This window comes from Puma concolor, chromosome A2 (genome assembly GCF_028749965.1).
Source record: "Puma concolor isolate L17-30 chromosome A2, mPumCon1.1.hap2, whole genome shotgun sequence".
NCBI lineage: Eukaryota > Metazoa > Chordata > Mammalia > Carnivora > Felidae > Puma > Puma concolor.
This window is the reverse complement of record NC_141668.1, coordinates 158,679,843-158,703,941: the sequence shown is the minus strand read 5'-3', so window position 1 is coordinate 158,703,941 and position 24,099 is coordinate 158,679,843. Positions and strand designations below refer to the sequence as shown.

Sequence of the window (24,099 nt, the reverse complement as noted above, 5' to 3'; positions counted from 1 at the left end):
GTGCCATGAACCCGTGTGCCATTGCTGTCCTCAGGCCCCCACACCTCCCGGGAGGAACCCGCTCCCAACCACACCCCACTGCAGAGGTCTCGGGTCCCCCACTCCCTCCTGGAAGCCTGATCCCTGGGGATCACGATCTCTGGGCTGTTCCCAGAAGGGTTCCAGAGGCATGGCCCTGGTCTCTGGATGAATGCTGACCTCTGCTTGACTTCTCTGACCTTGGATGCTCTCTGTGACCTCTGATTGACCTCTGGGAGCCCTCTGTCTCTGATCTTTGAAGTCCATGGTGTCTCCCCTCCTTGTCTCTTGATTGACCCCCCAAGAGCCCTCCGATGAACACACTGACCCATATGCCCTGTGTGATCCATGGATGGCCATGAGCCCCAAACTGACCTCTTTATTTTCTGGGTGACCTCTGACCTTCGTAAGCCCTCCTGACCCACGGGCGGCTTCTATGTCCCCTTAGACATCTCTTAACTCTACTTGACCTCTTTTTATATATCTGACCCAGGCATGACCTCTTTGACTCTTTGATGACTTTTGACCCGTATATGACCTCTCTGATCTTTGAATGGCCCCACTGACCTCTGAGCCCCAATGCCTTTGGCATCAAGTTCTCTGGGCTCCCACAGGGGAGGTGGCCCAGGGATCCCCTGTGGGCCTCACCGTCTGGTCGGTGAGGGGTGGCAAGACGATGGTCTTCTCCATGGTGTTCATGACCAGCTTCCATAACTCCTTCAGCACCCGCTTCAGCACCGTCTTCTCGCAGATTTTGGCAAAGAGAGTCAGGCTGGAAGTGAGGGGCAGATCTGAGAGACAGCCCAGCTGGCCCTTAACCCACAGAGCCCCTTTCCCTCAACAAATGTGGGAAAGGACTCCATGGACCCACCAGAGGGCACAGAGCCTCTACAGGGACCCCTGGATGGTCAGCCTGATGGAACTATGGTGTATGATACATGTGAAGAGTGAATGGCAGGTGGACAGGCCAGCAGGGGCCAGACTGGAAGGGGACTCAACACCTGGGAGGAAGGCCCGGGCCTTCGAATGAGGGCAGTGGGGAGCCATGGAGTGTTCGAGAGAGACACAGCCAGACTTTCCTGTTGGAAAGAACAGAGTGAGGGGCAAGCTAATAGGAAGGCTGGAGACTAGGGACTGTGAGGGGGCTGGGGCCATGCTCAGGAGAGAGAGGGAAAGGGAACGATGGGAAGAGGGAAAACAACAGGGGCGCCTCGGTAGCTCAGTCAGTTAAGCGTCCGACTCTCCGTTTCGGCTCAGGTCACGATCTCATGGTTTTGTGAGTTCGAGCTCCACATCGGGCACTGCGCCGACAGCGTGGAGCCCGCTTGGAATTCTCTCTCTCCTTGTCTCTCTACCCCTCCCCTGCTCACACTGTCCCTGTCTCTCTCAAAATAAATAAATAAAAGTTAAAAGTTTTTTGGCAAAACAAAAGGAAGGAAAACAACAAAGAATCCGTGATTGGATGTGTGGGGGTCGAAGGAGATGGGGTAATCCACCGTGATTCACCCAGCAACTGACCCACCCATCCAAACTATCCCTCCCCCAACTTCCTTTAATGGCCCCTCCATATTTTTCCTTCCCCCTTCCTCCCTGGCTCCTTCCCTCCCAACCATCCTTCCACCCATCCATCCATCCATCTTCCTATCTCCTTTCCTTCCTTCTTTCCATCCTCTCATCTACACTTCCATCCACTTATTTCAATCGATTGATCCATTCGTCCATCCATCCATCCATCCATCCACCCATCCAACCACCATCCACTCACCCTTACAAATATTTCCTCACCAGTCCTTCCGATCATTTACCCACCCATCTTCCCATCCTTCATACCTCCACCCACCCATCCAAACCATCCAACCACCACCCAGCAAACACGCCCCTAGTGTCCCCTCCAGGTCAGCCCTGGGTTTCTGAGGTCCCATCCCTGACCACCCCCTGGCCGTCTCAGTCCACCCAGCCCGACTCACTTGCTGTCCAGCAGGTCCATGATGGGTTGCAGTACATTGTCAGCATCCTGGGCCACGCTGCTGCAGGCACTGGCTGGCACGTTGCCCGTGCCCTTCACCTGGCTGAGGATGTCACCCATCTGCTTGACACACTCCTCGATGTGTGGCTGGAAGCTAGGGGCACAGGGGGTGGAGCTCAGGCCAGGCTCTCCAGGCCTCCCAGAGAAAGGGTCAGGTGAGGCCTCAAAAGCTGACCCGTGGACCTTGATGTTTTATCCCAAGCATCACGGAGGCGTGGCATATCACTGAGCAGGGGAGGGGATGGTGTGGAATAGCAGAATTGGGCACTGTGCTGAGACATTTACTTGTGTTGTTTATTTCATTGCACAGTCCTACCCAGGCACTATTATCATCCCCACTTTATAGATAAGTGAGGTAAGATTCAGAGAGGTTGCATGACTCACCCAAGGCTATATAGCTAGTAAGTGGGAAGCCAGGATCGAACTCAGGTCTAACTCCAAGCCTGAAGTCTTCACCACTAACTACATCTGCTGAGTCTCTGGATGCCCCAGGCTCAGAGGTCTGGGGGCTGCCCCCTCTTGTCTGCTCCCAGCCCTAGAGGTGCCCCCACCTGGTAGCAAACACCCGGCTGAGCTCGTCCAAGACATTGTTGAGTTTCACCTGGAGCTCCTTCAAGATGTCACTGGCCTCAGCATCCAGCTGAGGAGGGAGAAGGGACATTAGATCAGGTTTACAGAGCATCCACATAAGTGGGGCATTTGCCCATCCAACCCAGGGAAGGGGATCCCAGAGGGCTGGGGAGGAAACAGGCACAGATAGTGAAGCTTCTTGCTGGGGTCTGAGGGAGTGGTGGAGCTGGAATTCATCAACAGCCTCCAGGGACACGGGAGGTGGTGACCCTGCCCAGGCCTCGCCTGACCTCTTTTCCTCCCATGGCTTCGAACATCTTCTCCAGCTGCACTCGGAGCTGCTGGGTGTTGTTCATGAGGATGCAGGGCTGGCGGTGCAAACAGAGCAGAGACTCAGCACTCAGGATCCCTCCCCAGAGCCTCCCCCATCCGCTGCCGGGGACCCCGGGATGGTTTCAGGGTCTGGGTCCAGAGAAAGCTGGGGTCCCATAGGGTCATCTGAGAATGGAAGACAGCCTTGGGATCAGGTTCCGGGGAATGTTGGGGAGGACGGTCTCTGGGGATTGGCAGGGGGAGTCAGGGCTCAAGTAGCTCCTCCCCTGAGGGGGGCTGGCTTCTGGGAGTAGCAGGAAGGAAGGGGAGAGTTCTTGTCACACACCTATATTCTCCTACGTGGTCTCAAAGCTTTGCAAGCTCACATCCATACACCCTGAAGGTTTTGTTCACAACAACCAGACGGTGACACACTGAAGGCACGTGCCCTCACCTCCAGATCCCCTCAGACACACACAGCCAGGTACACGGACACACACAGTTGGACATACACAGACAGAAGTATCAGAGCCCAGGGAAGGATGAGCCCTTGGGGGTACAGAATGGGGATGGGAGGGGACAGGACAGGGACCCCCAAAGGTCACCACTTTCTCCTTCTCCTTGGAGCAGTAAGAGGCGAAGTCCTTGGAGATGATGTCTGCATACTGGAGGAGCACATTACTGATGGTCTGGGGAGGATACAGATGTGGGGGAAGAACAGGAGCTGGAGTTAGGCAGGCTCTTCAAGAGCCACTAGTGAGATCAGGGATGAACCCAAACCCCTATGAGCACTCAAGATGGACCCATTCGATGGGCGAATTCTCCACCCAGGATGACCATCACAACCAAGAGGAGACACCACCAGGTAAAGATGATTATTTTATGTAGAGCCAGCTTTTTCACAGAGCAACCAACCATCATACTAACCCAGCTCCAAGCATGAGCGCGACTCAACCCCAAATGGAATCCCAATTCTTACTTGCAGTCCTCAACTTCAACCCAGCCTAAAGCCAATTAGCTGGAACCCTCAAACCCAGTTGGATGGCCTTGACTTCCAAACTCACCCCGAGACCCACCCAAATTCTACATAAATCCCAACACTCACTCCAACCTCAATGCCAAATGGAATCTCAATCCCAGTAGTAACCCTAAACCCAACCCCAACTTCAACCCCATCTTCAACCTTGACCCCAGCTCCAAATTCAACTCCAACTGTAACCACAACCCTGACCTCAACCTCAACCTCAACCTAAACACTGTCCTCAACCACAACTCCAACACTGATGTCAACCCCAACCTCAATCCCACTGATATCACCAACCCCAACTTTGACCTCAGTCCTAATCTTAACCCTGCCCCTGACCTGGACCGCAATCCCAATCTCAAGTGCAACCCCAACCTTGACCCTATCCCAATCCCATCCCTCCCCTGGACTGCATTCCCAACCCCACCCACACCCCCGCACCTTGGCAAAGCGCCTCATATAGTGCCCCACGATCTGGGGGTCAGGGCACTCGAGTTTCTTGATGATCTCAAAGCTCTGGTTGAGCTGGGAGAAGACGTCCACCACGGAGCAGGAGAACAGAGCGTGCTCTGAGGTCTGCTGGAACTGCAGGGGTGGGGAGGCCATGAGGGAAGAGAGGGGTCAGAGCCAGACAGTCCCTAGAGTCCAACCCTCCCACTCTTCATGGGGAAACCCAGAGACCAACTGCCCTGGGGTGAGATGGACACTGTGGAAGAGTGACTTAGAGGTGGACACAGAGACTATGGATAGAGAGAGTGGGGCTTCCAGCTGGACGAACTCTTTCATTTGTTGAGTGAACAAAAAACTTTCAAAATCATGAACAAGATGAAGACGATAGTCACCTTTCAGAGACTGGCTTCATCTCAAGGGCAAGTTTTGCCTCCATATTGGATCCCAATGGACCCCAGAGGGAGCAAGACCACTGTGGGCAGACTAGGGGCTTGGTCATGGGTCAGTCTCCTCACCCCATCCTTCTTGTCTCGCTCCAGGGCCCCATGCAGGAAATCCCGGGACACCTCCTCATTCTCATCCAGCCACTGGATGACAAAGGGCTCAAACCACCTGGAACAGAGAGCAGGAGTGAGGTCTCGCCACCTCTTGTCCCCTGGCCCTCTGCTTTGCCTGGTTCTGGATGGTACTTGGGCAGGTCCTCCTCTCCCTTGAACTCACCCTGTGGCCTCCGGTGGGGGGGCTACTCCCTGCTTCCCTACCCCACCAGGCCTCGGTTACTTCAGCCATGAAATGGACCTCATGACCACTGTCAGAGAAAGGCCCATACTTGCAGGAAGCATGGGTCAGATAAACGACCCATGGGTAAGGGCATTTACTCTCTGGGATCCCATTACCTGGACAACAGAGGAGTATCTATCCCACAGTGCTGCTGTGAGCGTGAACGACACAACGTATGGTAGGTCCTCGGTAAATGGTGACCACCATCCTGCTCTCCAACACAGCCCGTGAGTCAGACATCCAGAGTTCAGATCCTGGCTCCGTCACTTATTGGATGTCACCTTGGGCAAGTCCTTCGGCATTTAACTCTCCATTTCCTCATCCACAAAATGGGAATTATAACGCTCCCATCTTATAGAATCGTCAAAAGGATTAAATGAGAAAAGGCACACAGGACTGCTCAATGCAGTTCCTGATACTTATGAATATTAATTGGGCTATAGGAGTCCATAGTCTAATGGCTGAAAATAGAGAATACTAGGTTTGCACCCCACTGTGACCCTGATGCCTAGGGAACCCTGAGTAGGTCAGCCCTCATCTCTGGGCCTCGGTCTAGCTGTCAGCACTACGGTTCTGGCCTGGGGCAAGGGACTTACGCAGGGTACTCAGGCACGCGGTCCTTGAAGGCAGGAAGCTCTGCCACATACTCGTTATATAGCCACTTGACCTTGAAGTGTAGGTTCATGTAGTCAGCACTCTTACACAGGCGATGCTTGTCATGCTCTGGTAGGGGGAGAACGGACGTGGCTCAGTCAGGAAAGTCTCCACCTTCTGTCTTGGCAGCACCTGCTCTGGCCATCACAGGTGTCCAACCTCAAGCTTGAGGGTCCAGGACACTCACAGCCTTGGAGGGGATACTGAGGCACAGCTACCTACTGTAGCCAGGCTGGCAGACATGGGAATTGTGTGTGTGGGGGGGGTACTTACCCTCCATGGCATACTTCATGTCCTGGGCAAACAGGTTCCACATCACTTCAGCACTGATTTTACCCACGTTCAGCTCCTGGGGAAACCTGGTGAAGGTCATGGAAGTATGAAACCTTGGCAGATGGAGGCAAGATGGCACAGGCTGCTTTGGCCTTCTGACCCAGAGGGTAGTGCAGGACAGGCAGAGGGATCTGGATTCAAGCCCCCTCAAAGCCACTGACTTGCTGAGTGACTCTGAACTGAAGCCCTGCTTCTCCCTGAGTCTCCATCCATCTATCTCTCCATCCCTCCATCCACTCATTCACACAGTCATCCATCTTTCTACCCACCCATTCACTCACCCATCTGTCTATCCACTCACCCATTTCTCCATGCATGCATCCATCCATCCATTCATCCATCTCTCCATCCAATCAGCTATCCATCCATTCCTTTATCTACCCATTCATCCTTCCACCAATCTATCCATTCATCAACCTATTCACCCATTCAGTATATCCCCATCCCTCCCTCCATCCATCCATCCATCCATCCATCCATCCATCCATCTCTCCATATAGCCATCCATCTCTCCATCCAACCAGCTATCCATCCATTCCTTTATCTACCCATTCATCCTTCCACCAATCTATCCATTCATCAACCTATTCACCCATTCAGTATATCCCCATCCCTCCATCCATCCATCCATCCATCCATCCATCTCTCCATACAGCCATCCATCTCTCCATCCAACCAGCTATCCATCCATTCCTTTATCTACCCATTCATCCTTCCACCAATCTATCCATTCATCAACCTATTCATCCATTCAGTATATCCCCATCCCTCCATCCATCCATCCATCCACCCATCCATCTCTCCGTACAGCATCCATCTCTCCATCCAATCAGCTATCCATCCATTCAGTCATACATATCTCCATCCATCTTCCCATCCATCCATCCACCTTTCAGTCCATCAATCCCAAATCCCTGATCTTAACTGAATATCTAACTAACCAAGAGATACTGGCACACCAGAGTTAAGAGCCCCTCTAGCACTCAGGGATAAATAAGACACAACAGTTCATTCAGCTAACATAGATGAAAACTCTACAGATACATAAATCCATATAAAACTGTGTACATATTCACACACAGTTACACAATATGCAATATTGTATATTGAAGTGCATTCCACAATTGTATGCATATATACAATATACATTTAAACCCATAGGCCACAACTATACACAGAATTACATCCACACACAAGATATAATGCAATTTAAATGTAAAACATTTGGTGGAGTCTTTAACACACATTAAATACTTGAACAACACTGCTTATTGTTATTTACGAGCCTACACTATTATATACATATGTACACATTTTTATTCACACAAATCAACATGTACAAAATACCTATCCGATTATACCAGTGATTGTATACATACACACAGTTTTATGTTTCTGTTTATAAATTATGCCATATTTCATTCAGGCACAACCACACCTACAGTTGCCTCCACATACGCATCATTTTATGTGTAATTAGACATGATCGCCTTTACACACAAGACACAAAGTTGTGTACACACACACACATACACACACACTATAAACATACACCTCCAGATAATTAACTGCACGGATGCACAACTCACTGGTTGAGGCAGGGAGTGTATGAATTCTTGTCTTCCTCAATGATGGACACTATGAGAGTGATCAGCTTGGACCAGAAGTCAAGGTTCTTGATGCTGGGTCCCTGTTCCTCTGGGGGAACTTCTCCTTTCTTAGCCTGGAAGGGGCAATGGAGAGATTGGCCAGAGGGGTCCAGGGGGTGGGTGCCTCAGTTAGTTCATTATTGAGGGGTAGGAGGTTAGTGAGGAAGGGGCCCTGTTAATAGTGTGTGGTTCAAGTGGGAAAACTGCATGAAAATGAACTGAACTCTTGTAAACTGGTCTAAACAGAGCTCATGTCCCTGCAGCTCAACAAAGCTTAATTAGACTCAACTCATAAAATTGAATAGAACTGAATTTAGTTGAAAAAACCTGAAGCCCATGAAACCAAATGGAACTGAAATGAATGCCAATCAGGCCCACTTAGCTTAACAGATGGAGGTTCTCAGAGTTAATTCAGTGAAACTGAACTTGGGCCAATTACACTGAGTGGAGTGGAATTAAACTTAACTGGATTGAATTAAACTCAAATGAATTCAATTGGATTGAACCTAATCAACTCATCCAAGAGCAACATCATCCTAAGTCAAAATAATGGAAATAAATAGACTTGAACTCAACCCAACCTAAATTAATCTAATTCAACTCAACCAAGTCATCCCAATCCAACTCTACCTACTCAACTCAACCTAATAGCCTCAGGCCAGCTCAATCCAACTGTAGTCAGTCAATGAAAATGGATGCAGCTAAATTCAACTGAAACAAACCCAACTCAACCCAACTCATTTGAACTCAACTATACCCAAGGCAACAATCCAGCGTATCCTAACTCAAGTCAACTCAACCCAGTCGACAATAACTTCAGTTCAACTGAATAGAAAAAAAAAAAATGGATTTTTGCTCAAGGAAACTCAGCTTAATCCCACTTAGTTCTGCTCACTAATTAGCCAAGAGCAATTTTAAGTCACCTAAAAAGAAATAAATGAAGCTGAACAGTTTATAGTTAAACCAAACTCAACCCAATTTAATCCACTGCACCTCAACCCAATTCAATTCAAAGTGACTTAATTTCAACTCAAGGGACTGTAAATGAATGGAATGAAATAAAGTCTCACTAAATTCAGCTTATCTTATCTCCTATCAGAAGCCCAAGGTGAGGTAGGGGTCACCTTAGCTCCCACAGACTCTTGCAATTCCTCCACCCCAGAGCTAATCATCCTAGGTTGTGAATTTCCGATGTATACATCTTTCCCTTCTAATAAGCCATGAGCTCCTTGAAACCTTATTGACAATCCTGGGACATTATATGTGTAGATAAACACATATTAAAAGATCTCAAATAAACTGACTTGAAATGGCCCAAACTGAATTTTACTCAAAAAATTCAATTCAACTCAACATTTAGAACAGTGATTCTATCCTAGGCACACTGTATGCCTAACTCAACTAAATTCAGCTAAAACTGAATTTATTGAGCATCTATTGTGTATCAGGTGCCAAGCACTTACCTACACTTTATCTAAAGGTTGCAGTTCATTGAATCTTCTCTTCAATCCTGAGATATGGGTTTATGACCTCATTTTACAGAGGGAGATACTGAGGCTCAGTTAAACCGCTTGCGAAGGGGAAGCTCTGGAACTTGGTCAGGGCCTGGTTGGTATCCCCTATTCCTTTCTGCTTTATCTGGGGTCCTCACCGGATCTGTCTGGTATTCCCGGCTATAGAGTTCATGACAGTTGTTGAAGATGTACTCATAAGTAGAGTTGAGGCAGGCTTTCACGCAATCTTTCACCACTTGGCTGGCTCGGGGTGGGCTCTGGAGTTCTTGCACCTAGAGGGAGGGAGACGGGCACGAGTGGGCACAGCTGGGACAGGAGGTATGCAGGAAATGGCTACAAGTAGTTATGAGCTTAAGGAAATGTAGCAGGATGAAAGCAGAGGTCACTGAGAAAGGGCACATTTCTCCAAGAGAAACGTTACTCGGTTAGGAGCTAAGAGTCCTGGAGAATGCCCCTTGGAGAGCTAATGGCACCGGGTCCCCTTCTTACCTTCATCCGAAAGAAGGTGATGCTGGTGAGAAGGTCCACAGTGGATTTGAGGTCCTGGAGTCTCTCTGGGCTGCTGGCTGGGAAGTTATTCTGTTGGAAGGGAGAAGAGAGGTTGGGTTATGAAGAAGGCTGGGTCGGGGTAGAGTGTCTTAGGGGAAATACAAGAGCTCCCAAGTTCCAGGAAGTGGGTGGGGGGTCCATGAGAACACCTTGAAGCAACTAGGGTGGGAGCTGGTTGGATGCACCAAGCACGTTGGGCAGGTGCTGCCCATCTATGTGCACACATGTCAAAGGAACACATTCCACGTGTTAAGATGGGTCCTCCCATGTGCACACCTGCCGGGAGCTCTCCCTTCCAGGCACACGCGTGTAGGAGCAAGCAAGTCATTATGGGTGCACTTCTCACCCGATACATGGAGAGGTCGATCCGAAGGGAGTTGTGCAGCTGGTCCAGAAGCTTGACAAAGCGCTCTTTCTGAGGAGGCAGAGGAGGAGGATGGACAGAAGCAGGGACATGGGGGGTCGAAGCAGGGACATGGGGGTCGAGGTGGCTGCCATATAGGGTGAGTGCTTACTATACACTAAGTGCACCCCATCCATCATCGAAATGGGCCTTCACAATATCCATTTCCATTCTACGAGAGGTAAACTGAGGCTCAGAGAGGACAAGTGACTGGTGCAGAGTCACAGAGCAAGTCAGGTCCAGATTGGAGACCACGGAGTCACACAGGGTCCGACCCGCACAGGGTTGGGCTCGCCCTCATCCCCCAGCCCCGGTCCCCGGGACTGACCCCAAAGTTGGAGGCAGCGAAGCGGTCAGAGGCGGACACGTTGGTGGAGGCGGTGGTGTGCGCATAGTAGGCATTGATGTTGGCGAGAAGGGTGCTCATGACGGCGGGCACCCCGGGACACATGTACTTGGAGGAGAGGCAGGCAAAGTGGCTGGTGGGAGGGAGCGGGAGGAATTGGGCTTGGCATCCAGCCAGGACAGGCAGTGTTCCCCCCAGAATGCCTCCAAGACAGCATCTGTGAGGGACTCCCTCTGACCCCTCAAACCATTCCCTCTGCCTGATTGTGTCTCCCAAGTTTCTCTCGGTCTCCTCTCTGGGTTGCCCTATCTCTGCCTCTAACTCTGACCCTCACCCTGTCACTTTAGCTGCCGGAAACTGCACTTTCCTAACCTCCAGGGGATTACAGGATGCCCACCACACCCACGTCCTCTCTGGCTCCTTCTCTCAAAAACCCTTCCACCCCAGATCTGTCAGTGTCTGCTAGGGAACCCCCTCACCCCGGTTTCCTGCACCTTGCCCTCAAGTCCGCCCCAGCCTGCAGCCTCACGTCATGGCTTGGTAGATGGACTCGACGCCGTAGCGCATGGCAAATTCATCCACAATCTCCTGGGCTGTCTCATCATAGTAAACCTTCCAGGCGTCATCACCCTTGGCATCTGGGATCTTCACAACCCCGTTGTTCTGCACGTCTGTCACGAAGTGGAACAGGTTCTGCCACCGAGAGGGAGAAGGCATCGTGAAGAGTGCAATGAGGCACAAGGGGTCGGAGACCCCAGGCTGGAGGCAGCTTACATCATCCATCCGTTTGTTTATTCATCTACGCTGATTTATTCATTTATTTATTGATTTATTGATCGATTCATTGATTGATTTATTGATTTATTCATCTACGCTGTCATCCACCCATCACCCATCAACTCTCGCAATTACCAAAACATTTCACCAATCCACTCATCTGTCCTTGTAACAATTCAACCACACAACCATCCGTCTGTCTGTCCGTCCACTCATCTACCCATCCATCCACTTGTCTACTCACTCATCCATCAATCCAAATACTCCAAAACCTACCTATGTACTCCTCTATCCTTTCGTACATTTATCCATTTGTCCTTCCATCCAAGCATCTATCTAAACATCTGTCTGCCTGACAATTCATACTCTCATCCACCCACCCAACCCATTCAACTACCCAAAACTTCCCCCACGTGCGAATCCTCCCTTTTAATAATTCAACCATACATCCGTCCATCCCATACATCTACCCACAACTTTGTCTATCCAGCAATGCATCCATCCGCCCATTCAACCATCCATCATCTATTTACTACCCATCAATTTATCCACCCATCCGTCTTTCCACCAATCCGCCTATGCAACTGCCCCAAATCCACTCATCTCTACTTTCAATAGTTCAACCCCACATCTGTCCGTCCGCCCATCCTTTTATCCACCCATTATGCATGTGGCCATTCAACCAATCATTTATTCACTCAAAAACTGAGTCATCTCCAGGAGCCCCCTGTTCGGGTCTGGGACGGGCGAAACACCTGGAGCTGGGTAGTGAGAGTCTGCCTGGAGGTCAAGGAGGGCTTCCAAAAGGAGGGGGCCCTGAAGTTGGATGGAGAGGGAGGGGTTTTCCAGGCAGTAGGAATGGCACGGGGGATAGTCTTTGAGGCCCAGAGAGTATGGATGGCGTGGCTGGAAACAGGAAGGTGGAGCTGGGGTGGTCAGGGATGAGAGGAGATCGCAGTGAGCTGTGAAGGCAGGGAGGGGCGTTGGGCCTCACCTCGTGTAGACAAGTGTACTGGACATGGTAGGGGGCCACCTTTTCTTCGCCTTTGATCTCCACACTGATGTGTAGCCGGATGGCACCTGATACGGCGGATTTGTCAGTCCGCTTGTCTGCAGAACAGAAGGGGACCTCTGCGTCAGACCTTCCGAGTGTAGGCCTGGGATATTCTAATGTATGCATGACGGTAGGCCAGGAGTCATGACCCTGAAGTTAAGACCCAGGTATCTCTTCTCAGATCGGCTCTCTGGGCTTGTGCCTCTCCCAGTAGCCTAGAACTCACTAGGCCCCGTCTCTTCCTTCAAACTAGGATTCCACACCCTGCTTCCTTGCGCAGATTAAATTCCCGAGTCTGCATCTTCTCTTTAACCAGGAGCCCTAGGCCCTGCTTCTCTCCCAGACTGGGCTCCCCAGCCCTGCCTCCGCTATCAGATCAAGATCCCCAGCGTCCACTCATCTTAGATAGGATTCCTGGGTCTGCGTCTCTCTCCTCAGACTAGGATCCTCAGGTTTTGCTTCCTGCCCCCATCAGACTGGGCCTCACAGAAGACCCTTCCTCCCCCATCAGACTGGGCCTCACGGAAGACCCTTCCTCCCCCATCAGACTGGGCCTCACAGAAGACCCTTCCTCCCCCATCAGACTGGGCCTCACGGAAGACCCTTCCTCCCCCATCAGACTGGGCCTCACGGAAGACCCTTCCTCCCCCATCAGACTGGGCCTCACGGAAGACCCTTCCTCCCCCATCAGACTGGGCCTCACGGAAGACCCTTCCTCCCCCATCAGACTGGGCCTCACAGATCCTGATTCCCCCATCAGATTGGGACACACAGACCCTACCTTTTCCATCAGACTGGGCTCCTAGACTACCTCCTCCTGACACTGGTTCCCCACTTGGGCCCCCTGGGGCACCCTCCCTGTCCCCTTGCAGGACACCACCCATGCTCACCCAGGTTGTACCACACGTCCATCTCGCCGCTGAGTGTCCGCACCTCGATGATCGTCTGTCCCAGGAAGTCATCGGATTCCCTCTTAAACCGCTGCTTCACACGGGATTTGATGTCATCATCCTCGTCCCAGACACGCACCTTGATTCGGTCTGAGGAGTTGTGACATTCACTGCGGGGGGGGGGGGAGGGGAGGCAGAGGCGGGGGTCAGGTGGCTGGTCTTGGAGCCCCCTTTGGCTGCTCCAGCAGGGAGTCCACCTGGGCGGCCAGGGGTTCAGCCAGGCACTTACAAGTGGAAGTTCTCCTCCCACACAGGGTTCAGGTTCCCATAGATGGTTTTCGTCCGTTTCTTGGTCTTCCCAACCTGGACAGTGACATAGGGGTCACTGGATCCCGTCTTGTCCTTTGCCTGCAAGCCCTGGGCACAGACCACTGGAAGACACACAGGACAAATACAAATACGGGCTCAAGGAGTGAGGCGTACGGAGAAGAGTCACTGCCACAGGTTCCCTGCTGCTTATTGGGGACACCTGCGACATGGCCTGAGGGCTTTGTTCTGACCATGGGAGCCCATGGGGACGCCCACAAGACAGGAAGGGCTTCCTGAAGAGTTAACACCCCCGGAGTCCTCGGCTGATGCTGGATGGGAAGGTTGCCCTGGGTCACCCCTGGGTAAGACATTCTGTACATTGTCCTCCTGAAATTTCCAGCAGGATTGAGCCTACAGTTGCTCTCAGAGCTGCCTGTTTATTGGGGTCCCCTGCAGGGCTCCTTCTCTTCCTGCTCCCAGACTCATGTCTCCACCCACACTGGGGCTTCCTGGGGCCACCTTCTGGATACCCATCTGCCCCGAAATCCTCATCTTGGGGTCTGCTTTCAGGGAAATTCGAATGAGGTTGGGCATGGATGAACATCCGAAGGCCTCCACCCGGGCAGGACCCTTCTGCCCCCAGTGGTCAGCACTGTCCCCCAGTGGTCCTGATCGTTGACACCCTGTGTAGGGCTCCTTCCGTCCCAGGCTCACTTCTCAACTCCCACGGCATCACCCCCTAGATAAACAACGTGCCCTCAACTCTTCTTCTTGGGGTCTGATTCTGGGGGTGGGGTGGGGCACAAACCATGACTCATGCAGACAGCGTCATGCACTCCCATTTGGAGGCACACATGCCCACCGCGGGAGCACAAACACACCTAGGGACATGGGACAGATATGGACACACTACACACAGCCAAAGGAAGAGCCATAGGAGGGAGCACAGGGGGCTGAGAAGAAGGGACCCCGTGGCCACCCCCACCCCCGCGGCCTCACCAGTGATGCTGATCTTGGCCGACCACTTGGACGTGCCGTCCAGCACGCTCTGCTTGACCGCCTTCATCTGCTGCGTATGCGCGGTCTTGGTCACGGCGAAGATCTCCTGGATGAGCTCGAAGATCTCAGGTTTGTTCCGCTCCCGGATCTTCATGCGGTCCTTGAGCACCATGATGATGTTCTGCGTCCGGTCCTCCGCCCCGTGCTTGGAGCTCTTCTCTGCAGCCCCTGTGGACGCAGAGAGCAGTCACCGTCCAGAGCGCGCCCCCTCACCGGAGCGAGAACCCCAACTCCCACTCCTCAGCTTCCTGGGCTGCGGCCAAGAGCACTTAGAGCCGTGGGGGTTCAGGTGACTCACGCCCCGAAGCTAGAGCTGCTAGAGATTTCGACATGCTGTCTGCAGCCTCCTACTCCTTCTCCGCGTAGTACCCACCTTGCTGCGCGAGGCGGCCGCGCTGAACCCTAGCGCTCCACCAAGACCCCGCCCCTTCTCTGGCTCCTCCCCCCCACTCAGAGCCCCCTCCCTCTCTGAGCCCCCTCTCTAACCCATTTTTCTCCAGGGGAACCGCTGTCAGTAAGCCCACCCTCGACAGTTTAGTTAGTCCCTGAGTCTCTCTCCCCACCCCTCTCTGACCCCCTCACGCCCCCTTTCCCCTCCTCTCGCCCCACTCCTGCGGCCAACGAGTCCCTCCCCTGTTCTTGCCCCGCCCCCGCGGAGCCCCGCCCCCGCGGAGCCCCGTCCCTCTGCGGAGCCCCGCCCCCACGGAACCCCGCCCCCACGGAGCCCCTTCCCTCCGCGGAGCCCCGCCCCCACGGAGCCCCGCCCCTCCCCGGAGCCCCGCCCCTCCAGCCCCGCGCTCACGCTGCAGGCAATCTGCGTTGAGCAGGTCCTGGCACTTCTCGTGGCACTTGACGCCGCACTCCGTGCAGCGCATGCCCTGCCGCGCGATGCCCCACAGCAGCCCCTCGCACTCGTAGCAGTAGGTGGGCGTGGTGGCCGTCCACACCTCGAAGTTGTGCGGCGTCGTGCAGGAGATGGGGTAGATTAAGGCTTGCAGGGTCTTCTTGTAAACGTGGTTTTTCTGAGCGGAGAGAGAGGGGCGGCATGGGGCGCTGTCCCGCGCCACCCTCACCCCCTCGCTGAGTGTAGTAAAGTCCCCGTCCCTCCCCCTGCCCCCACACCGTCGGAATCCACGGTTCCGGGGCACAGATCATGTCGGCCGGCCGGACGCAGCGCAACCAGATCGTGGGGAGGGAGGAGTGCCCGTCCCTGCCACGCTCTCCTCCTCTTCCTCCCCGGAGCCCCCAGCCCACCCCCCGTGGAAGGGGAGGCGCCCCACGCACCAGCTCCTCGTTGTTCAAAGTGCTGGAGGCCAAGGCGGAGGTGATGCCCGCTTTTCTGGACTGGACCAGGGACTGGGGCAGGGAAATCACCAAGGGAGTCACCGGGGTCGATTCACACCCGTAGGGTTGTCACCACGAGCAGAATCCACAGCCATGGTTGGGGCCGCCAGCGACGGATTGCAGCCACGGCCACAAATAGCAGCAGGAGGAGGGCCAGTGAAGAATTGGAAAGTGACAGAGGCTCTGGGTTAGAAGGGACCCTGGAAGGTGAGCAGCCTCACACCCCTGACTCACCCATCCCCCCACCACCAGGAACCAGACTCAGGAACTGCATTTGGCCACGATCAGCAGCCACAGAGCAAAACTACCAGCCACTCCAGGAACCAAGATCGGGAGTCACCTGCTCTCTTCCCCACCCAGAAACTGTAGGACAGGGCAGGGTCCCCTCACCCCGGAACCCATGCATTGGGGGCCATTTGGAAGATCCTAATGGGGGGGGAGGGGGTCTGAGGAAGAGATTGGGGCCCAGGTCACTACCACTCACCATGGCCTGAAGTGTCCATGCAGCAGGCAGGGTAGAAATCAGATTACATTAGTCCCAGGGAACACCTTGCCAGCCCCCAGCCCCAGGTCTGCCATGGGCAGTTGTACAGGTTGAGCACTGCTTATGGCAGGCCTGCTCTGCTGGGGGAGGAGAGGGCACAGGCGCTCACCAGGTCGCTCACGAGTGGAATGGGCTTCCTCTTGCGGATGTCCGGCATGCTGTCAATGATGATGAGGCCACCGCCAGGGCTGTAAGACACACACGGGGATGTCAAGGGCCCAGGCGTCTCCCTGTCTCCAACAGACATCACTGGAGGCCTGGGCAGGACACTTGATCACCCCGGGGGCTATTAAAGGTTGAATGGTGTCTCCCAAAAAGATACATTTAAATCCTAGCCCCTAGTACCTCAGAAGGTGGCCTTATTTGGAATATCTGGGTCATTGCAGATATAGTTAGTTAAGATGAGCTCACGCTAGACTGGGTGGGCCCCTAATCCAATATAACTGGTGTCTTTATAGAAAGAGAGACAGCAGTGTGACAACAGAGATCAGAGCGACACATTTACAAACCAAGGAATACTGAGGATTGCCGGCAACTACCAGCAGCTGGCAAGGCAGGGAAGGAGTCTCCCCTACAGGTGACAGTGACAGAGGGAGCGTGGCTCAGCCAACAACTTGACTTTGGAATCCTGGCCTCCAGAACTGTAAAAAGACTATTCTCCTGTTGGTTTAAGCTGCCCATTCGGTAGTGTGTTACGGCAGCCCCAGGAAATGAAGACGACTCCGGGCCTCAACTTCCTCACCTGGGAAATGGGGAGATGATGCTGTTGCCCAATTTGAATGGAAGTTTGAATGGAAGTTTGAATGGAAGTTTGAATAAACTAAGACATTCACGAGACACTACCTAATTGAAATAGGTATTTCAAAATTGAAAATACCTATGTATATTTAAAGTCAATCCTGGAAGGAGTGATTTCGAAGCTGATGGCTACGCAGCTTTGGCGTAGCTGGTGGGTCAGAATGAGCTACTTTGTGGGAGATGCTACCGTGGCCTTTACGGATTCACCTTACTGGGAGGGGCCCACATCCCAAAGAGGGTTCAGGCGTGGCTCTTCTCCAGAAGGTTCCCACTGGCCAGGGAGAGAGATGCCTGGCAGCCAGTGACTCTGGACAAGCCCCGGGGTGCCATCCATGTTCCAGTGCTGCCTGGAGGATCAGGCAGAGGCCTGGTGACTCCCGAAATACACCTGGGCTTGGCTCAGGGGGCTTGGCTCCCCAGCCTGACCCCCGCCCGCGTCTCTCGAGGGCATGTCCTCCATAGATCACGTGTTCATCCCCGTGTCAGTCCCAGCTTCCGGGGCTCCCCCCAAGGACACCGGCTCATCTGGGAGTCACAGCGTCCGTCTCCGCGCCTCTGTTTGCAAAGGACGTACAAGGAGAGGCAGTCACCCTTCCCGCTGCTACTTGAAAACATTAGTGCACTTTAAAAGTATCTTTTAGGGGCGCCCGGGTGGCTCCGTCGGTTAAGCCTCCGACTTCGGCTCAGGTCACGATCTCGCCGTGCGTGGGTTCGAGCCCCGCGTCCGGCTCTGTGCCGACATCTCGGAGCCCGGAGCCTGCTTCCGATTCTGTGTCTCCTTCTCTCTCTGCCCCTCCCCCACTTGTGCTCTGTCTCTCTCTGTCTATCAAAAATAAATAAACGCAGAAAAAGTATCTTTCAGGGGCACCTGAGTGGCTCCGTCGGTTAAGCACCGGACCCTTGATTTCAGCTCAGGTCATGATCTCACGGCTTCTGGAGCTCAAGCCCCGCGTTGGGCTCTGCGCTGACAGCGCGGAGCCTGCTTGCGACTCTCTCTCCCCTCTCTCTCCGCCCCTCCCCGCTTGCGCGCTCTCTCGCTCTCAAAATAAATACAACCACAGATAAAAAGTAAGTGTTTAAGAATATCTTTGACATCTTCTAACCTCTCCACTCAGGCGCTGAAGGAAGAAAAGCCCGCGTAAGCGCTTAGATAGGACAAAAGGCTCCACGGACGCCCAAATAACTGTCATTAAAGAAAGGGTCACCATTAAAGAAAGAGCCAGCGACCGTAGCCATAATCTGGGATGTTTAAAAACGGAATCAGATCAACACCTTCACCCCGGGATTGCAGAGGGACGCTGCAGGACACAGGCTTCTCCTCTCTCTTATACTTATTTCTCTAGGAGGAAGTGATCTTGGATAACGCGAGCGTCTGGGGCAAGGCACGTACCTCTCTGGACTCAGTTTCCCCACCTGGAAAATAGGGGTAGCGGTCCTCCCGTGGGTGTGTTGTGGGGATTCAATGTGCGACTCTCTCTGGCTTCTGTCCGGGGTGAATGCTTATGCTAGTGGCTACGTTATTTCACCCGATCTGTCACTCAAGCTGTCCCCTGTCTCCATGGAACGGCTGGCTATCCTCCCTGGGCTGACGCTATGGTGTAAGCAGTCTCGAGCTCTGGATTCAAAGCTTCCTGCTTCCCCCACGACTCCGTTACTCACCCGCCTTTGAACCACAGGGATTTGGACATCTCTCCTTCTCCTCGGGCCTGCGTGACAGACAGACAGACAGACACGGTCAGTGTGGCAGCCTCTCCCCAGAGCAAGGTAGGTTCCACACCCGCTTTTGTCTCCTCTTTGGGCCGGGAGTCAGGAGGCCCGGGTCCTAGTCCTCACTGTGTGTCCTTAAGCTCTCTCTGGGCCTCAGTTTGCCCAATCTGTAAAATGGGGAGAGAAGAGCTCCTCTCTACCACCCACCTCAGTAGGACTCGGTCTCCTTGTCCGTCAAACGTGGGGACGTGTTAGCATCATCTCCAACAAGAGCCCGTGCACTATAGTCCTGGGCTTCTCGGGGGTTGGTTTAAACACTCGTAAGATTCTGTCATTCTCTAAACTTCTCCCGGCCTCACCTGCTCATCTGGTCTTGTGCCCCAGGGCCTTTGCTTGAGCTGCGCCACTTGCTCGTACGCCCTCCCACCTACTGCTCCCGATCAGCCTCCATTGATCCTTTTTTTTTTTTTTAAATATATGAAATTTATTGTCTCCATTGATCCTTCAGATCTCATTGTAGACCCAGAGCTGACACCCTTACCTCCTATGCAACTAAAGGGTGGCATGGTGGGAGAAGGGTGGGGAGGGTCCAGCACTCCCCTGAAATATCGTTGAAGCATTTTGGATATCACTTCTCCTTAAGTGTCACCTCCTCCAGGGAGTTTTCCTGATTACCTTGGATTTGTTTTACGCCCCTTCTACGAGACCCACAGAGCCTGCCCACGTTTATTTGGTTTTTGCCATATTACGAGTTCCACCAAAGAGTCGCTGTTGTTTTTTATTTTTCATTCAAATTGCTGACGTAGCGAAAGTTATTCTATAGACCTGACACTGCATATTCTTTTCTACCCTTTGCATTTAGAACCATGCGAATGGATTACTTAGTCAAAAATTTTTTTTTCAATTTTAAAACATAAGACATTCGATTGGAAACGTCTGTGGCTCTGACATTTGACGGTCTAAGACCTTGAGAGTCTGTTTAGGATATCCTACTGCCAGCGTCACCCCCTGGATAATGGTCCCCCTGGATAATGACACTGCTCTGTCCCCAGCCTAGGGTGGCTTGAGCAATTGAAGAGAGAAATGAGGGGCCTCAATCCTGCTGCGTGACCCTAACGCTAATACTTTCGCCTAATTCCTTCTCTGATACTGACCAGACCTGAGACCTTTCCCCAACCCTGACTCTGGTACCCAGTGTGATCCCAGGCACTGATTCCTTTCCCTAACCCCAGTGTTAACCCAGACCTCTGATCTCTGACTGCTGCCCTCGCTCTGACCTCTCTCCCTCTCCCTCACCTCTATCCCTATCCATGAGCTTGACTCTGACATGGCTGTAACCGTGACCTGGCTCCAGGTTTCAGCTCACCTCTCCTTACTCCCTCCTCAGAAATCCCAGGTGGGCACGAGGGAGGCTGGGCCGGGCCTTGGTGGGGCCAGCTGGTTGGGGGGGAGGGCAGGCGGTCATGGGAGACCAGGGAAGGGCCCTTCTGGAGACAGATGAAGTCAAGGTGCAAACAGGGCCAGAGAGGGGTCAGGTTGTACAGGGGCTGGGCCGGGAACGGTGAGGCCAGGACGCGGGCAGGTGTGGGTGGGGCCAGGTTGGGGTGGGCGGAGCCATAGAAAGACCAGGATGTAAGAAGGCGAAGCGAAGCCCGTGGTGGACGGGGGGGGGGGGGGGGGGGGGGGGGGTGTCCGGGGGCAGTGGGCGTGGCCACGCTGTCCACTGGCGGGCCACTGGCGGGCCACGGCAGGTGTCAGCGGTCTGGGCATCGGGCTGCAGCTGTCACTCACCTCCTGCAGCTGCAACCGCACTTTGTTGAAGGCTCGAAGCCAGTTGGCCTTGGCCCTGGACACGGAGTCCTGACCCTCCTGGCCTTCCTCATCTTCTCGTCGCCTGAAACTGAGGCAAGGGGCGTCGTGAGGCTCCAGGACCGGCCCTCCCTTCACCCTCCGCCCTCCGAGCGATGTCAAGCCCTGCGTGGCCTCTCTGGCCCTGCAGAGACACAGTGACCCACCTGTAGCCCCTCTGACGGGCCTCAGTGCCCCCTCCGCTTTCCCGGCCATGACCCTGCGACACCCTCCCCTCCATTCCCCGGGTCCATGCTGACCCCATCACAGCGCCACTTGGCCGCGCGACAGCCCCTTGGCCCCCTCCCATTACCTCTCCTCAGACTTGGGGGGCTCCGGCTCAGGGGCCCGCTCCGCTGTGGGCACCTCCTCCAGTGCGGCTGGCCCAGGGGCCGCCTTGGCCACGTCGGGGGCCTCAGCAGGCCCGGCCGGAGGCCTATCCTCCTTCTCAGCTGCGGCCGGTGGGAGGCTGACACGCTTGAAGTCTTTGGGCTCAGCCACGGCCACCTCCTCCCGCTGGGCGTAGCTCCGGATGTCATCAGGCACCTCCTCCTCCTCCTCCAGCTCCTCCTCCTCGTCAGGCAGCTCCTCCTCCTCCTCCAGCTCCTCGTCCTCCTCCTCCTCCTCCAGGAAGTCCTCCAGCTCCTCGTCCAGCTCCTCGTCCAGCTCCTCCTCATCCTGGTCCCAGCGCGGCGAGTCCTTGTGGTAGCTGACCGAGCTGTGGCACGAGTGGTAGGAGTCCCGGTCCCGCTCGTCCTCTATCTCGGAGCCCTGCAGGCTCTGCTCGTCCGGGTCGAAGTCCTCGCTCAGCTGCGAGCTGCCCTGGCTCAGTTCCCCCGAGGAGGCGTAGCGACTGCTGCCGGTGGGGCTGTGGGGACCAGCCAGGGCTCAGCCGCGGAGGCACCCCCGAGCCACCGCCCGCCCCCCCCCCCCCCCCCCCCCGCGTCACGCAGGCGCCACCACCCGGTCATTCACTCAGCACTGGCGGAGGAGTGCCTACGGGGCACCTGGCCTTGCCCCGGGTACCCGGGAAACCTCGGCCTGGAGAACCCGCCGGGCGCCACTCCTGTCCTTGGGCCCCTCCGATGTGCTGGGGACCCCAATCAGTGCCTCACCTCCAGTCTTGGGAGATTTAGTGCTTCTGCAGCTCGAACCTGGCCATGGCTCCTGATGTCCCCGAATCTAGACGCTGCCCCAACGTCCCCTCCTGTCCCCGACAGCACTCGCCTCCCATGGAAGCCACAGAGGGGCTTTTTCAAATCATAAACGCAGGCACTTACGTCCCTGTTCTAAAACCTGCCGTAGCTCCTTAGAGCCCTTGGTATAAAATCTGGGCCCTGCCCTACACCCCAGGGTGGCCCAAACCCTCCAGCCTCCCCACCTCATCTCCCTCCGTGCTCCCATCTCTCCCCCCCTGCTCCGGCCACACTGGCTTTCTCACTGTTCCTCCAGAGCCCCTGCATCAGCGCCCACCTCTGAGCCATTGCCCTTGCTGTGCCCTCTTCCAGGAACACCCTTCCAGACTCTCTTTTGGTGCCCATTGAAATGTCGTCTTTGAGTGAGTTTCCCCCACCCTCCCGCCAAGTCGGGTCCTTAGGTGTGCCCCGGGTCATGCTGGACATGACTAGGAAGGAACACCTAGCCCTGCTTGAGGGCAGGCAGCATGACGCATGGGCCACCACTCGTCCCCCTTCTAATCATTCACTCAGTCACTCAACAAACATCATTCCTTGTCTTAAATACTTCCTCTGCTCTCAAGGACCGGGACCCCTCTCCCCAGCCAGCTCCAGGGATGCTGTAGGGGCCAAAACGGGGGTCTCTCCCTCTCGCCATTGGTTGCTAGTTTATGCATTTAGTTGATTGCTTTTTAGTGGCCCGCCTTGTAGATGGCAGGGGACAGGTGAGGGATCAGCAAGTATTATTTGGCTGGAAAGGACTTCCAGCTCCCTCTGCTGGTGAATAATAACTCTGAAGTCCATCCCGGCACATTCTGGGGTCCCTGGGGAGGGCGGCAGCCCAGGACTGGAATCCCAGCATAGGCCTGGATGTGTCCACCTACGACCTCAGGCGCCGCCTAAGTTGCCCCAGGCTCGTCTTTGGGGCCATCCTCCCATCCTGGCTCTGACGTACTGAGTCTTAACACAGCTCTCACCCCCCTCAGATGCTCCCCCTGGCTCCCACGCCCCTGAGTTGGCCACCCAAGGGCCTTCCTGATCATGATCTGGGACCTGATCTCAGCCTGTGGCTGAGCTGTTTCCTCTGCCTGAAATTCTCTCCCTCGGACTTCTCATTTATCCTTCTGGGGCTGCCAGGCACCTTCCTCCGGGAAGTCCTCCCTGCCCTTCCCCACTGCTAGAGTGTCCCGCCCTGCCCCTCCTTCCAGCCAAGCCCTGGCTTGTGGGATGGAATGTCTGGGTCCGGCTCGGTGTCCCCAGCCTCTCGGATCATCCAGCACCAGGCAGCACGGCCAGGATGGCCAGGGAGCGCGGCTCGAGTCACTCTCAGGGGAATGCAAGCTGTTTCTACCTCTACATCCTCTCCTCCCCCCTGCTTCTGGAGGGTCTCCCCTCACTCCTGTGTAGCCTGACCAAAGCACAAGAGGAGAGGGTTCCTCTTACCCCGACTCCCCCCCCCCATCCTGTCCCAGGAATGCTCACGGTAGACAGACTTCTCCCAGCCAACCCTTTCTGGCATTTTCTCTTTCTCCAAGGGCAGACCTTTCCTTTTCACTAATATTTGGTCTCTGACTCTCTCAGCTGTTTCCGACAGGTTGAAACTTTGTTCCCACAATCGCTTCAGCCTGAGCCAGCTTGGGTATGCAAATGAATGGGAGTGAGGCTTGAATGGGGGAACCGGATTCTGGAGAGAGCAGGTAGATCGGAAAAAGACCCACAACCCCAAATCACTGGGCACCCACGGGGCACCCAGTTAGCTCCAAACGGTATCGTTTGTGCTGTCGACACAACAGTCACTACGTGGCACGTTCGGACGCCCCTCTAGGCGCTTTACAAACGTGCGACCCGTCTAATACCCCGTGCGTCGCGGTTTTGTTTGGCAACCAGGGCTGGGTGATCCGGGTCGGCGCGGAAGGACGGCGGCAGGCACGACCCTCAGCCTCACAGGCTTGGAGACCAGCGCCCC

General features: G+C 54.5%; 1 protein-coding gene across 5 annotated transcripts in view; it reads right to left on the bottom strand.

The window, feature by feature from the left end:
• UNC13A (unc-13 homolog A) overlaps positions 1 to 24,099 on the bottom strand; it is a 59,579-nt gene that overhangs the window by 14,122 nt on the left and 21,358 nt on the right. For 2 of the 5 annotated variants that reach the window (XM_086698664.1, XM_086698666.1), the window contains exons 10-35: positions 21,272 to 21,826; positions 20,902 to 21,010; positions 19,063 to 19,109; positions 16,715 to 16,793; positions 16,546 to 16,551; positions 16,002 to 16,073; positions 15,520 to 15,739; positions 14,658 to 14,885; positions 13,639 to 13,780; positions 13,350 to 13,519; positions 12,400 to 12,515; positions 11,158 to 11,321; positions 10,611 to 10,761; positions 10,226 to 10,294; positions 9,820 to 9,909; positions 9,468 to 9,602; positions 7,757 to 7,890; positions 6,108 to 6,193; positions 5,777 to 5,903; positions 4,916 to 5,012; positions 4,392 to 4,535; positions 3,532 to 3,615; positions 2,905 to 2,982; positions 2,596 to 2,684; positions 1,986 to 2,138; positions 667 to 790 (exon numbers count right to left, since the gene is read on the bottom strand). In XM_086698664.1, coding sequence (XP_086554790.1) covers positions 667 to 790; positions 1,986 to 2,138; positions 2,596 to 2,684; positions 2,905 to 2,982; positions 3,532 to 3,615; positions 4,392 to 4,535; positions 4,916 to 5,012; positions 5,777 to 5,903; positions 6,108 to 6,193; positions 7,757 to 7,890; positions 9,468 to 9,602; positions 9,820 to 9,909; positions 10,226 to 10,294; positions 10,611 to 10,761; positions 11,158 to 11,321; positions 12,400 to 12,515; positions 13,350 to 13,519; positions 13,639 to 13,780; positions 14,658 to 14,885; positions 15,520 to 15,739; positions 16,002 to 16,073; positions 16,546 to 16,551; positions 16,715 to 16,793; positions 19,063 to 19,109; positions 20,902 to 21,010; positions 21,272 to 21,826 — 3,469 coding nt within the window. The remainder of the gene's footprint in view (positions 1 to 666; positions 791 to 1,985; positions 2,139 to 2,595; positions 2,685 to 2,904; positions 2,983 to 3,531; positions 3,616 to 4,391; positions 4,536 to 4,915; positions 5,013 to 5,776; positions 5,904 to 6,107; positions 6,194 to 7,756; positions 7,891 to 9,467; positions 9,603 to 9,819; positions 9,910 to 10,225; positions 10,295 to 10,610; positions 10,762 to 11,157; positions 11,322 to 12,399; positions 12,516 to 13,349; positions 13,520 to 13,638; positions 13,781 to 14,657; positions 14,886 to 15,519; positions 15,740 to 16,001; positions 16,074 to 16,545; positions 16,552 to 16,714; positions 16,794 to 19,062; positions 19,110 to 20,901; positions 21,011 to 21,271; positions 21,827 to 24,099) is intronic. The other 3 variants (XM_086698667.1, XM_086698669.1, XM_086698668.1) reach the window with 2 other exon arrangements.